The 12786-nt window shown below is 47.2% G+C and overlaps 1 protein-coding gene across 1 annotated transcript in view; it reads left to right on the forward strand.

Moving 5' to 3' along the window:
* SLC3A1 (solute carrier family 3 member 1) overlaps window positions 1-12786 on the forward strand; it is a 41540-nt gene that overhangs the window by 15583 nt on the left and 13171 nt on the right. Inside the window, exons 5-7 of the mRNA XM_062209374.1 lie at window positions 7227-7346; window positions 10372-10496; window positions 11975-12170. Coding sequence (XP_062065358.1) covers window positions 7227-7346; window positions 10372-10496; window positions 11975-12170 — 441 coding nt within the window. The remainder of the gene's footprint in view (window positions 1-7226; window positions 7347-10371; window positions 10497-11974; window positions 12171-12786) is intronic.

Raw genomic sequence — 12786 nt, forward strand, 5'->3', positions numbered from 1 at the left:
AAAATAAAGGCTTGTTGACTTGGTTCTGTTCTCACTCAGCAGGGTGGTGTTTTAGGAGAAAAGAATTCAGACATTCCCAGTGGAAACACCAGGACTGTGATGTCATCGGAGTTAGACAGGAATCACAGACACATTGTTCTGTCCCCAGAGTCCATGACGCCTCCATGGGTCACCTACACCTGGCGGAACTGGTCTCTGCCCATTTTCACATCCAGCATCCCAGGAGAGCTTAACCAGACCAAAGAGAGTTAGCAATTAAAATCCGAAGTTCTCTTTTCTCACCTGATTGAGGGAATAAATAGCACAAAGTAAATATTTTTCAAGAGCAAACTTTGGATTTTCTGGGTGAGAAACCTCAGCATTCAAAATGACTCTCAGAAGATATCCATGCGGCTTTCACCCTTACTGCCTCATCAAACAAATGAAGAGACAAAATATGATACAGTTTCTGATCGTGGCAGGGCAAGGCCATCTACCTTGGTTATATACTTAACCTTGGGTCAGTATCTATCAGTGCGGAGATCTGAATGAAGAAAACATCTAGTGTTCACCTAGAAAGTCAGAGCCCCAAAGCTTAATGTCACAGCAGCTCATTGCGTAATGTTTGCTCACGTTGTCAGAGATCGCTGGCTGGTTTTCAGCTGAGAGTGCTCTGCCTGGCCAGCGTTCACACTTGTAAAATCAGCAGGCCCTGGGGGTGAGCTCAGGTTGTGTGGGGTCTGAAGCTCATGAAAATTGGGGGCCTCCTTCAAATAATGAGAGTGGAAAAGGCAGTACCTAAAACAGAGCACTTATTTAGGATGAGAAAAGAAGGGAGGGGAGAAGGGGGTCTCGTTCAAGGGAGAGGTCTGGCAGCTTGAACTTGCCTGGCTTCCCGAGTTGGCCCCTGAAGCCGTGGAGAATGCTTTCCACAAATAAGGTGCTTCCTGCGCTGCGCCAGCCTTTGGGTGTTTGGCATCTGTCGATTGACTTCTGGAGCCCAGCCTCTACCGAGCGTCCTCACCCCCTGCTCTCCTGCGGCAGGCTCTCCTCGGGGACATTGCTGCTTGTTTTACCTGCTTGTGATCGTGTGTGCTTACTCTGTATCACAACTCTCACCCTCCGAGATTTCAGTAGTTACACATTTTTTTTCTTAAGGAGGTTTAAAAAAATGTTTATTTCTTTTTTTTTTATTATTTTTTATTTTTGACAGGCAGAGTGGACAGTGAGAGAGAGAGAGAAAGGTCTTCCTTTTGCCGTTGGTTCACCCTCCAATGGCCGCCGCGGTAGGCGCGCTGCAGCTGGTGCACCGCGCTGATCCGATGGCAGGAGCCAGGTGCTTCTCCTGGTCTCCCATGGGGTGCAGGGCCCAAGAACTTGGGCCATCCTCCACTGCACTCCCAGGCCACAGCAGAGAGCTGGCCTGGAAGAGGGGCAACCGGGACAGGATCGGTGCCCTGACCAGGACTAGAACCCGGTGTGCTGGCGCCGCAAGGCGGAGGATTAGCCTAGTGAGCCGCGGCACCGGCAAAAATGTTTATTTCTTAAAAGGCATTGCAACAGAGGGAGGGAGGGAAAGGGAGGAAGAGGGGGGAGAGAGATTGATTGATGATTGATTCCATCTGCTGGTTCACTCTCCAAATGCATGCAGCAGCCAAGGCTATGTCAGGCTGAAACTCCATCTGAGTCTCCCACATGGTTGTCAGGGGCCCAAACATGTTAGCTGTCATCTGCTGCCCCCTAGGATGCATTAGTCTGAAGCTGGATCAGAAGTGGAGTAGCTGGGGCCTGAACCAGTGCCACGATGCCCACAGAGATTGAACTACTTTTCTATTACTATGTAATTCTTTAGCTAGAGAGTCTAAAATAATGCAGGATTCCTAAGGCTGTGGCAGTTGTATTTTGCCCTTGATTGTAGTTCTGGGGCTTAGCTAAGTGCCTGGCCAGTAGAAGGAACTCAAATACTCACTGAATGAATTTATTTGGTAAGAAGCATCCATGCTCGTAAGAACAAATGTATGGTTTCCATTGCATGGAGACCTCTTTAAGTCATTTGGGTCACCTGTGTCCACACTAAGGGTTATCAGACAGAGTCTGCCATACTCTTTGACATGAACAAGGTGTTCAAGCTTTGCCATTCAAAATCTTAGTTTAAAGGGAATTGACACCAGCAGTGTTAACCCTGGTGTTTAGAAGCCTTTGAGCCTTCAACTTGCAGCATGCTAGAGACTTCCATATTGACTTGAAGATACAATAAACACTTTTTTTCCATATGTTGTTTGAAAGTCAGAGTTACAGTGAGAGGGAGGGAGGGAGAGAGAGAGATTGATTGATTTATCTGCCATCCACTGGTTCACTCCCCAGATGGCTGCAATGGTTGCTTTTCTCAGGCCATTAGCGGGAGCTGATAGGAAGTAGAGCAGCTGGGACTCAAACGGGCACCCATATGGGATGCTGGCACTGCAGGTGGTGGCTTTACCTGCTACTCCACAATAAATACTTTCCAAATCAATGAGTGATTTGTGGGAGAGTTGCCATTTGGGACCATCACCAAAGGTGCAAATTGGCTACTTTAGTTCTTTAAGTAGGAGATGGCTTTGCTCTAATGGAATATATATCTTCTAAAATCTTGCTTTCAGCAGGAATGAGCCAAGAGGAGAGGGGAGAGCCACTGTTCCTTGCAGAGGAGTAGCTTGTGGTCAGGTATAGGAATAGGCCCATCTGGGAGGGGTCAGCTGGCATTTGGTGTGCTGGGGGGAACTGAGGCCCAGGTCATCTGCTTTTCAAGGTCGTCTGGTCCTCCCAGCAGTCCCAGCATACAGCAAGCCTTTGTGCTTGGCTCACTGTCCCAATCCTACTGCCTGATGAAATCCCACCAGCCATCAAGGCCAAGTTCAAGCTTTGGCTCTCCTTTCTCTGGCTGTGTCTACCCATGTTAATTTGGTCTTCTTGGGGCGCCTACAGCCCTGCTAGCAGAGGAGTCTCCTCTCATTTCCTGTCTTGCATTGTTAGGTAACACTCTCATGTCTTATGTCCCCAACCATTCTGTTTACTCCTTAAAGCCAGGGAACCTGCTGCACTACTTTCGTGATTGATTGATCTTCCATCTACTGGCTCATTTGGGCTCAGTAGTTCATTCTTTCATTCCACAGGTGGTTCACTAAGTACCTGGCTCTTAGAGGCAGAGGAAACAGAAATAAAAGCCAGTCTTTCCCTTAAGAACCTTCTAGTCAGGTGGGAGAGTCCTCCATGGCTGAGGACTTACCCATTTGATCTGCTCCAATGTCTTCTGTTCTCTGTTCTTGCCTCAGCCACCAACACTGTTAAAATTAGGGGAAATCTACTTAGTAATCAGTGTATTGAAGCTGGTAACTCCCAAGTTTTCATTTTTTTAAAAAGATTTATTTATTTATTTGAAAGTCAGAGTTACACAGAAAGAGGAGAGGCAGAGAGAGAGAGAGAGAGAGAGAGAGACAGAGGTCTTCCATCCGCTGGTTCACTCCCCAAGTTGCTGCAGTGGTTGAGTTTGGGCTAAACTGAAGCCATGAGCAAGGAGCTTCATCCAGGTCACCCATATGGGTGCAGGGGCCCAAGCACTTGGGCTGTTTTCTGCTTTCCCAGGCCCTTAGCAGGAGGCTGGATCAGAAGTGGAGCAGCCGGGACTCAAACCAGCGCTCATCTGGGATGCTAGTGTCATAGTCAGTGGCTTAACCCATTGTACCACAACACTGACCACAAATTTTCATTTTTAACTGCATATTCTACCCCACTGTCCAGATTTAACGAACCACCAACCTCTTCTGCATTTCTACCTATGCGTTTGGTAGACTCCTCAAACTTCACGTGTCCAAGCACATTTCTGTTCAACCTGCTGTCTCCTCAGTGAGCAGTGCACCTGCCACTCAGGCCAACAAGCTAGGGGTCACCTTAACTCCTGTTTCTTTCACAACCTTGTGCAGTATCATCAGGTCTGTGAGCTCCACCCTCAGAGCAGATTCAATATTCGATCATTTCTTCTCACCTCCACCACTGTCTCCCTAGCCCAGGCCACCGTAGCTACTAAAGGAACTCCCCGAATTCATTCTTGTGCCTTAATTTATTTTTTTTATGATAATGCCTTTTTTTTTGGGGGGGGGGAATAATATTCACATACCATCAAATTTACCTGAACTGTTAAATTAAATATTTTAATAGGTTCACAGAGTTGTACAACCATCATCATCATCTAATTTTAGAACATCTTCACCACCCTGGAAGCAATGTTTGTGCTCCAGCCATCACCACCCACCATGCCTCGTATTCTCACCTTTCATCCCCCCTTCCCCTAGCAACCACTAAACTCTGCCTCTGTGGATCTGCTTATTTGGGCCATTTCCCATGAATGCAGTTAGAGTATGGAGCCCTCCGTGTCTATTTTTTTTTTAAAAGATTTATTTATTTGAAAAAGAGTGGGAGAAATATCTTCCATCTGTTGGTTCATTCCCCAAATGGCCACAACAGCCAGGGCTGGGCCAGGGCAGAGTCAGGAGTTTTATCAGGTCTCCCATGTGGGTGCAGGAGCCCAAGTATTGGCCCATCTCTTGCTGCTTTTTCCAGGCCATTGGCGGGGTGCTGGATCAGAAGTGGAGAGCTGAGACACCAGCTGGAGCCCATATGGTATGCCGGTGTCGCAGGCTGTGGCTTTTCGTGCTGTGCCACAGTGCCGGCCCTAAGATTCATCTGTATTATAGGACTGATCAGTTATTTCATTTTTTAATGACCAAATAACATTCATTGTGTGCCTATAGCATTGGAATTGTTTCCATTTTTTAACAGCTTTCAGTCAAGCTTTGACCATTCAAGTGCAAATTTTCGTATGGACATAACGTTTTCATTTCTCTTGGGTATGTACCGAGGCAGGGCATTGCTCGATCGTATGCTTAACTCCATGTTTACAGTTTTGGAGGAACTGCCAGAGTCTATGGTTTATTCTTTGTACATCAGATCTTTTAAAAATGTAAGTCAGACCACAGTCCTTTCTTTCTTTTTTTTGACAGGCAGAGTGGATAGTGAGAGAGAGAGAGACAGAGAGAAAGGTCTTCCTTTTTGCCGTTGGTTCACCCTCCAATGGCCGCCGCATCTTGCTGATCCGAAGTCAGGAGCCAGCTGCTTCTTCCCGTCTCCCATGCAGGTGCAGGGCCCAAGCACTTGGGCCATCCTCCACTGCCTTCCCGGGCCATAGCAGAGAGCTGGCCTGGAAGAGGAGCAACTGGGATAGAATCCGGCACCCCAACCGGGACTAGAACCCGGTGTGCCGGTGCCGCAAGGTGGAGGATTAGCCTGTTAAGCCACGGCTCCGGCCCACAGTCCTTTCTGCTTAAAATCCTCCAGGGATTTCTCATCTTCACTTCACGTTCCCACTCCCATCCCCAGGTCTTCCCCGTCTGCTACAACGCTGGGCGTGAGCAGCACAATCTTACCTCCTTCTGTTGCTTAGGCCCCCATAGCCACAGTCTCTCCTCTTAATTGCTTGAGGAGCTCAGCTCTGTCTCCAGTGCTGTTCTCTCTGCCTAGGATGTTGCTCCAAAGGGACTTCTCAAGGCTCTCTCCCTCATTTCTTCCTCCCTGCTGAAGTGTTCTGTGCTCGGTTTAAACAAGCCCTCCAGTCCTCTTGCCGCACCCATCCTTGCATCCCCTCACCCTGCATTGTTTTTGCACATGGTACCTGTAAATGACCAGCTACATAATTTGTGAGGCCCCAGGAAAAGTGAAGAATTTCAAGACAGTGAAGCCAAGCTTAGGGCCCTTCTGAGCTGGGAGCTGGTGTGGCTTCCCAGGTTGCGTGACGATTGAGCTGACTCTAAACCCTGGACTACTTAGCTAGAAAGGAAATCCCATTCTAACACCTCTGTTCCTTCTCCTATCCATTCCCACTGATGTTTCACTTCTACTTCCCTCTATTTGAGCTCTTTCCTGGAGGCCCTTTGCTTTCTGGTCCATGCCCAGAAAATGTATTTAATCATGTCTCTAGACCAGTCTTCATCTCCCCAGTCTTTGGATTCAGCATTAAAAATGCCTGGGAGCCAGGCAGGCTCAGACCATGCTCTCTCCTTAGCAAGTGCTCCGTGACTACCTTCTCTCCGCCAGGGATGTCTGAGAGAGGGGCAGGGGTAGAGAGCAGCCAGCAGCACTCACACATGACTCAGGTCCTCATCACACATCTGTGGGAGAAATTCTACCATCAAAGATGACGATAAAATACATGAGAATCTGCATGTTTAACTATTTGAGGCCCAAATTGTGAAATTAAAGACAGCAGACTAGTACCTTCTTTGAATAATGTACAGTTAATCTTCTATTACCTGATTGTATTCAATGCAGTGCTTACCTCTGAATTTTACCACTGTATCTTAACTATTCCTCTTATTTTCTTGGCTGATGGTTGATTCCATTTAGTCAGTGTTCTTTCCATCTTATCCTAATAGGAAATCCCTTAACACCTCAGCATGTCACCTCTCATTTACCTTCCTGGTAGAGTGAAATATTTAACTTTTCATCCAGGCATGAAGGAAATTAAATACCTTCTAGGTTTCTCCCAAGTCCTATCTTTCATTATGGTTTCATATTTATTTTGGAGTGACTCCATGAACTTTGGAGACATGCTCACAGTATTAATTACAAATGTACGGCCGGCGCCGCAGCTCAATAGGCTAATCCTCTGCCTAGCGGCGCCGGCACACCAGGTTCTAGTTCCGGTCCGGGCACTGGATTCTGTCCCGGTTGCCCCTCTTCCATGCCAGCTCTCTGCTGTGGCCCGGGAGGGCAGTGGAGGATGGCCCAAGTGCTTGGGCCCTGCATCCCATGGGAGACCAGGAGAAGCACCTGGCTCCTGCCTTCGGATCAGCGTGGTGTGCCGGCCGCAGCGCGCCGGCCACGGCGGCCATTGGAGGGTGAACCAACAACAAAGGAAGACCTTTCTTTCTGTCTCTCTCTCTCTCTCACTGTCCACTCTGCCTGTCAAAAAAAAAATTACAAATGTAATTGTAATTCTGGATCTAACTACAAAAGAGGTGTGGAAGTCCTTAAATATAGTCACCTAAGAGTTGAATCCATCCTAAATAGATAAGAATAGGCTATGTGGATACTATACTTTCTTTGTATGTAGAGATGTCTGTTTGATGCAAGGCTGTTAGCATACAAAATCTTTATTTAAACATGATAGTAATGTGTAGGTATTGTAACCAAACATGTTGCTTCTTCCTTTTTAGGAAATAATGCAGTTCTGGCTCACCAAAGGTGTTGATGGCTTTAGTTTCAATGCTGTTAAATTTCTCCTAGAGGCAATGCATCTGAGAGATGAGATTCAAGTAAACGCATCACAAGTTCCGGTAATATTTAAAAAGTTTTTTATTTTTTTGCTTTTTCTGAAAATGTCAGCAGAGTGCTTTCTTTTCTAGGCTGAGATACCATTTATTTATTTTTTAAGATTATTATTTTTTATTTGAAAGGAAGAGGGAGAGAGAGAGAGAGAAAGAGAGAGAAAGAGAGAGAGAGAGAGAGAGAGAATGAATCAATCCTCCATCCTCTGGTTCATTCCCTAAATGGCTCTGTCAGCTGGAGCTGGGCCAATCTGAAGCCAGGAGCCAGGAGCTTCTTTTGGGTGTCCCACGTGGGTACAGGGGCCAAAGGACTTGGACCATCCTCCACTGCCTTCCCAGGTGCATCAGCAGGGAACTGGATCAGAAGCGGGGCAGCCAGGACTCAAACTGGTGCCCATATGGGATGCCAGCACAGCAGGCTGCAGCCTCATCAGCCACACCAAAGCGCCAGCCCCTGAGATACCATTTACCCAGACAAGTTATGTCTGCTGGAGGAGGCACTTTGAATCATTTTCTTTAGAAACAGGGAAGTCTCCTGAATGTGCCCAGTGTTCCCTTGCATTGTTTCTTCCCAGAGTGAGGGACTCCTTGAGGACTCCCTCAGTGACAAGGTTTTCTAGGGACAAAGACAGTAGGGAATCTACCAAGGACCACAAAATAAGGACCACACTGTGAGTTTTGCCGTCTCACTCAAGCTCAAGCAAGGAAGGCTAAGTTCCCCATTCCTTCTCTAGCTGTGAAAGTGCACGTCATTAGCGGGAAGGGGACCTGCCGGTGCTGAACGTCTATTGTGTGCTGTAGGCTGTTCACTTGATACGGCATTAACGCAATCTCCTGTGAGGGACGTTTCATGATCTCCATGGAGCAAATCCTAAGAGAGGTTGCCTTACCAGGGATTCCAGAGTTCCAGAGGAAGCCTGTCTCACTACAGAATCTGAGCTCTTGGGCTTCCACACCAGTGATTCCACCACTGCCTCAGGTCAGCTGTGAGATAGTCACCGTCCGCCCGATTCCTCTGGTTGGTCACCATTCTCTAGTCCCTCTATTGCCAATGCCCCGGGCAAGTAGCCAGTAGTCCTAAAATGCATTGCAAAATGATGGATTCGTGTACCTACCCGTGTACCTACATTTTAGTCACAGTAGGTGGATTACAGTGACGCACAGTCCTATGAGTAAATCTTGGCAATGGAACACTTAGTGAAGAAAATTTTACATTATTATATATAATTTAGTGGCTGGCGCCGCGGCTCACTAGACTAATCCTCTGCCTTGTGGCACCGGCACACCGGGTTCTAGTCCTGGTTGGGGCGCCGGATTCTGTCCCGGTTGCCCCTCTTCCAGGCCAGCTCTCTGCTATGGCCCTGGAAGGCAGTGGAGGATGGCCCAGGTGCTTGGGCCCTGCACCCCATGGGAGACCAGGAGAAGCACCTGGCTCCTGGCTTCGGATCATCGTGGTGTGCCAGCCGCAGCGCCCCGGCCGCGGCGGCCATTGGAGGGTAAACCAACAGCAAAGGAAGACCTTTCTCTCTGTCTCTCTCTCTCTCTCTCACTGTCCACTCTGCCTGTCAAAAAAAAAAAATATATATATATATATGTATGTATGTATGTATGTATATAAATATATATAATGTGAAATCCTTTTAACTAAAGTTACAAGTTCAAATGAAATCAGTATAGCTAGTTTCTCTTTTTCTTTTTAAAAGATTTATTTACTTATTTGAAAGCCAGAGTTACAGAGAGAGAGGAAGACACAGATCTTCCATCCACTGGTTCACTCCCCAAATGGCAACAACGGCTAAAACTGGGACAATCCAACAAAGCAGGAGCCAGGAGCTTCTTCCAGGTCTCCCATGTGGGTGCAGAGGCCCAAGTACTTGGGCCATCTTCTGCTGCTTTCCCAGGTCATAAGCAGAGAGCTGGATTAGAAGAGGAGCAGCTGGGACATGAGCTGGCACCCATGGGATGGAGGCTTAGCCTACTACACCACAGCACCAGCACCAGCCCCAGCTTCTAGGTTTTGTCTGGAGTAGACTTATGGGTACTTACAACTTCATTAAAATGAATCAGTTAACTAAAGAGAAGCTGATATGTACAAGTCAATCATCAGAGCATGTCACAAACCATATGTTAGGATTATGGCATTTTTTTTGCACAATTTCCAATAAAAAGGAAAAATAAAAAGATGTAGTACTCTGGAAAATCTATTCCTTGGAGAAATGCTGAAATGGCCTTGCTGATCATAAGGAGTTCCCATAACTTAGGCATATGTTTGGAGTCATGACAAATGATCAGAATGATGGGTTTTGTGTGCTACCCAAGAATAACTTAAAGAACACGTAACTTCAGGAACAGACCCAGATTCCAACAAAAATGCTCACTTTATCTAGCAAGGGAAGTTCTCAGACACGAAGGGAGCCTCCTGAATGGATAGCTCAGGTCTCACTGTCCAGCCAGTCCAGGACCTCTCACGGTGGCTTCTGTGAGTGCTATGTTTCGCTTTTGATGCAAGGAAACTATCGTAATCTTAGAAGGACATAGAAATGAGTATCAGGAAAAACTACTGACATCCTGAGAGAAAGTGTAACAACAAGATTAAAGGTTAGGGATGGTTTAGAGAAAAATTTAAATGCATGATAGGCTAATAACCAGTTTTATAATCCTTAAGATAATTTGTTTGCCTTGAAGAGTCTGAAGCTTTTAGACAATGAAATGTTTAGGAGGACTGTGTTAAATGCATTTGTAATCAGTGTTTGGATGTTTCGTAAAATTTAGCTTGCTAAAATAGGTATGTGATGGTTAGCAATGTATGTTTATTAGATTTATAAGGTTAATAATTTAAGCACTAATTAAAGTACTAACAGTTACATTTTCTCTATCTATAAACCCTTGGAGCGATGAAGGTCCTAGGATCCTCTTTGAGTGTATGTATTGCTCTGCTGAACCCCTTTGAGGAGACTATCTGTATTCACACAGAGCCAGGTGGGGGTAGGGGACACAGGAGACGATGGTAACCATGCTGTCCTGGTTTTTCAAGGACACGGTCACACGCTACTCAGAGCTGTACCATGACTTCACCACCACACAGGAGGGGATGCACGACCTTGTCCGCAGCTTCCGGCAGACCATGGACCAGTACAGCAGGGAGCCCGGCAGATACAGGTAACCACCGGATGCGCTTCTCTCACATGCATGGGGTCTGAGCTGCAGTTTATCCCTTAAAACCAGACATACTCAGGGATTCAAGTTATGGCTTATTTATTTTATTTATTTGAAAGGCACATTACAGACAGAAAAGAGAGGGAGAAAGAGACAGACACAGAGGGTGGTGGGGAAAGAGAGAGAGAGAGATATCTTCCATTCACTGGTTCATTCCCCACATGGCTCCTCTAGGAGCCTGGAGCTTCATCTGGGTCTCCCATGTGGGTGTAGGGGCCCAAGCACTTGGGCGACCTTTCATTGCTTTCCTAGGTACATTAGCGGGGAGCTGGATCGGAAGTGGAGCAGCTAGGACTTGAACTAGTGTCCATATGGGATGCCAGCCCTGCAGGAGGCAGCTTTACCTGCTATACCAATGCCAGCCTCTCAAGTTACAAAATCTGCACTGTTAGAATTCTTTACAGCTTTGTTATGCCAGGGCCTGGGATGTTCATGTTGTTTAACTTTATTAATTTTTACTTCCCTCTTTTGTAAAATGTTAGTAATCACAGTATTATTTCACATGAGTTTTGTGCACATTTAATTGTGTACATTAATTTTGAAAGAGAGGGAGAGAGAAGGGCTGGCACTGTGGTATAGTGGGTAAAGCCACCGACTGCAGTGCCGGCATCCCATATGGGTGCCAGTTTGAGTCCTGGCTGCTCCTCTTCCGATCCAGCTCTCTGCTATGGCCTGGGAAAGCAGTAGAAGATGGCCCAAGTCCTTGGGCCCTTGCACCTGCATAGGAAACCTGGAAGAAGCTCCTGGCTCCTGGCTTCAGATCGGTGCAGCTCTGGCCATTGCGGCCATCTGGGGAGTGAACCAGCAGATGGAAGACCTCTCTCTCTCTCTTTGCCTCTCCTTCTCTCTCTGTGTAACTCTTTCAAATAAATAAATGTATAAAAAAAAATAGGGCGAGAAAGGGAAAGGAAGACAGTTATCTTCCATCTGCTGATTCACACTGCAATTGCTCACAACAGCCAGAGCTGGGTTGGCCAAAGCCAGGATCCTGACATTCAATCTGAGTCTCCCATGTGGGTGGCAGGGATCTGAGTACTTAAGCCATCACCTGCTGCTTCTCAGGGTGTGCATTAGGAAGAAGCTGGATTGGAAGCAGAGGAGTTGGGACTCACACCAGGCACTCTGATTGGGATGCAGGTATCCCAAGTGGCGTCTTAACCGCTACACCGAATGCCTGCCCCATCAAATGTATTTCCTGTTAGACACTACTTGTGTTACATTAGTCGTTGGGTTTCTCCGAGTTGTTGTTCAGGTGACCCAGCGTGACATTTTTTGGCCATGTGCTTTCTCAGAAGCCCTGGCCCTGTGTGGTAAACAGTGTGCAGGTAGACCTCCCACATCCTGTGAGGCGTAAGGAGCTAGAGCGCTTTCCCAGTGTCCTGACAGGTCCGGAGGATGCTGAACGCTGCCACCTCTTCCAGGTTCATGGGCACAGAAGCCTATGCGGAGAGCATCGACAGGACCATGAGGTACTACGGGTTGTCGTTTATCCAAGAAGCCGATTTTCCTTTCAACAATTACTTCACCACTCTAGACACTCTTTCTGGGAACACCGTGCATGAGGTTATCACAGCCTGGATGGAAAACATGCCCGAAGGGAAATGGCCCAATTGGATGGTGAGTCTACATGCCCAGCACGGCATGTATCGTGCTGCTGTATTGTTGGCTAGTTACCTCTCTGCGGTCCTGAACTCTGCTTCATTTGGTGGCTGCGTAGTGGTCAGCCCTGGCCAGGTCCTTGACATAAGGAGACACTGTCCATCCAGTTGAACGAATATTTAATGAATATTTATCTGTGCTTAAAACTCTACTAGCCTGTGTGGGGGGTGGATAGGAAGCCATTCTTTCCACACACCTCAGAGCTATGATCCTAACTGGAATAAAGAGGGCTTTGGAATGTGGAGTGGGTGCACAGTGCCGGAACACCATCTTGTTGGGAAGAGTGCAGGGGAAAAGGCATTGAAGCCACACAGACTCTGTGAGGAAGATGTGACTTCCTTGTTGACTGAGAAGGCCTAACATTTTGCAAGATTGGCAACTTCAGTGAAGAACAGAAGATACAGTAATGGGAGGACTTCAGAGAGTTTGTGGAGGGGGCATTAGCCTAGAGCCTAGCTGTTAAGATGCCCACGGTCAATTCCTGGCTCCGGCTCCTGACTCCAGCTTCCTGCCAATGCAGATCCTAGAAGGCAGCAGTGATGGCTCAAGGATTTGGCTGCCTGCCACTGACATG

Source organism: Lepus europaeus, chromosome 13, assembly GCF_033115175.1.
Source record: "Lepus europaeus isolate LE1 chromosome 13, mLepTim1.pri, whole genome shotgun sequence".
NCBI classification, from domain to species: domain Eukaryota; kingdom Metazoa; phylum Chordata; class Mammalia; order Lagomorpha; family Leporidae; genus Lepus; species Lepus europaeus.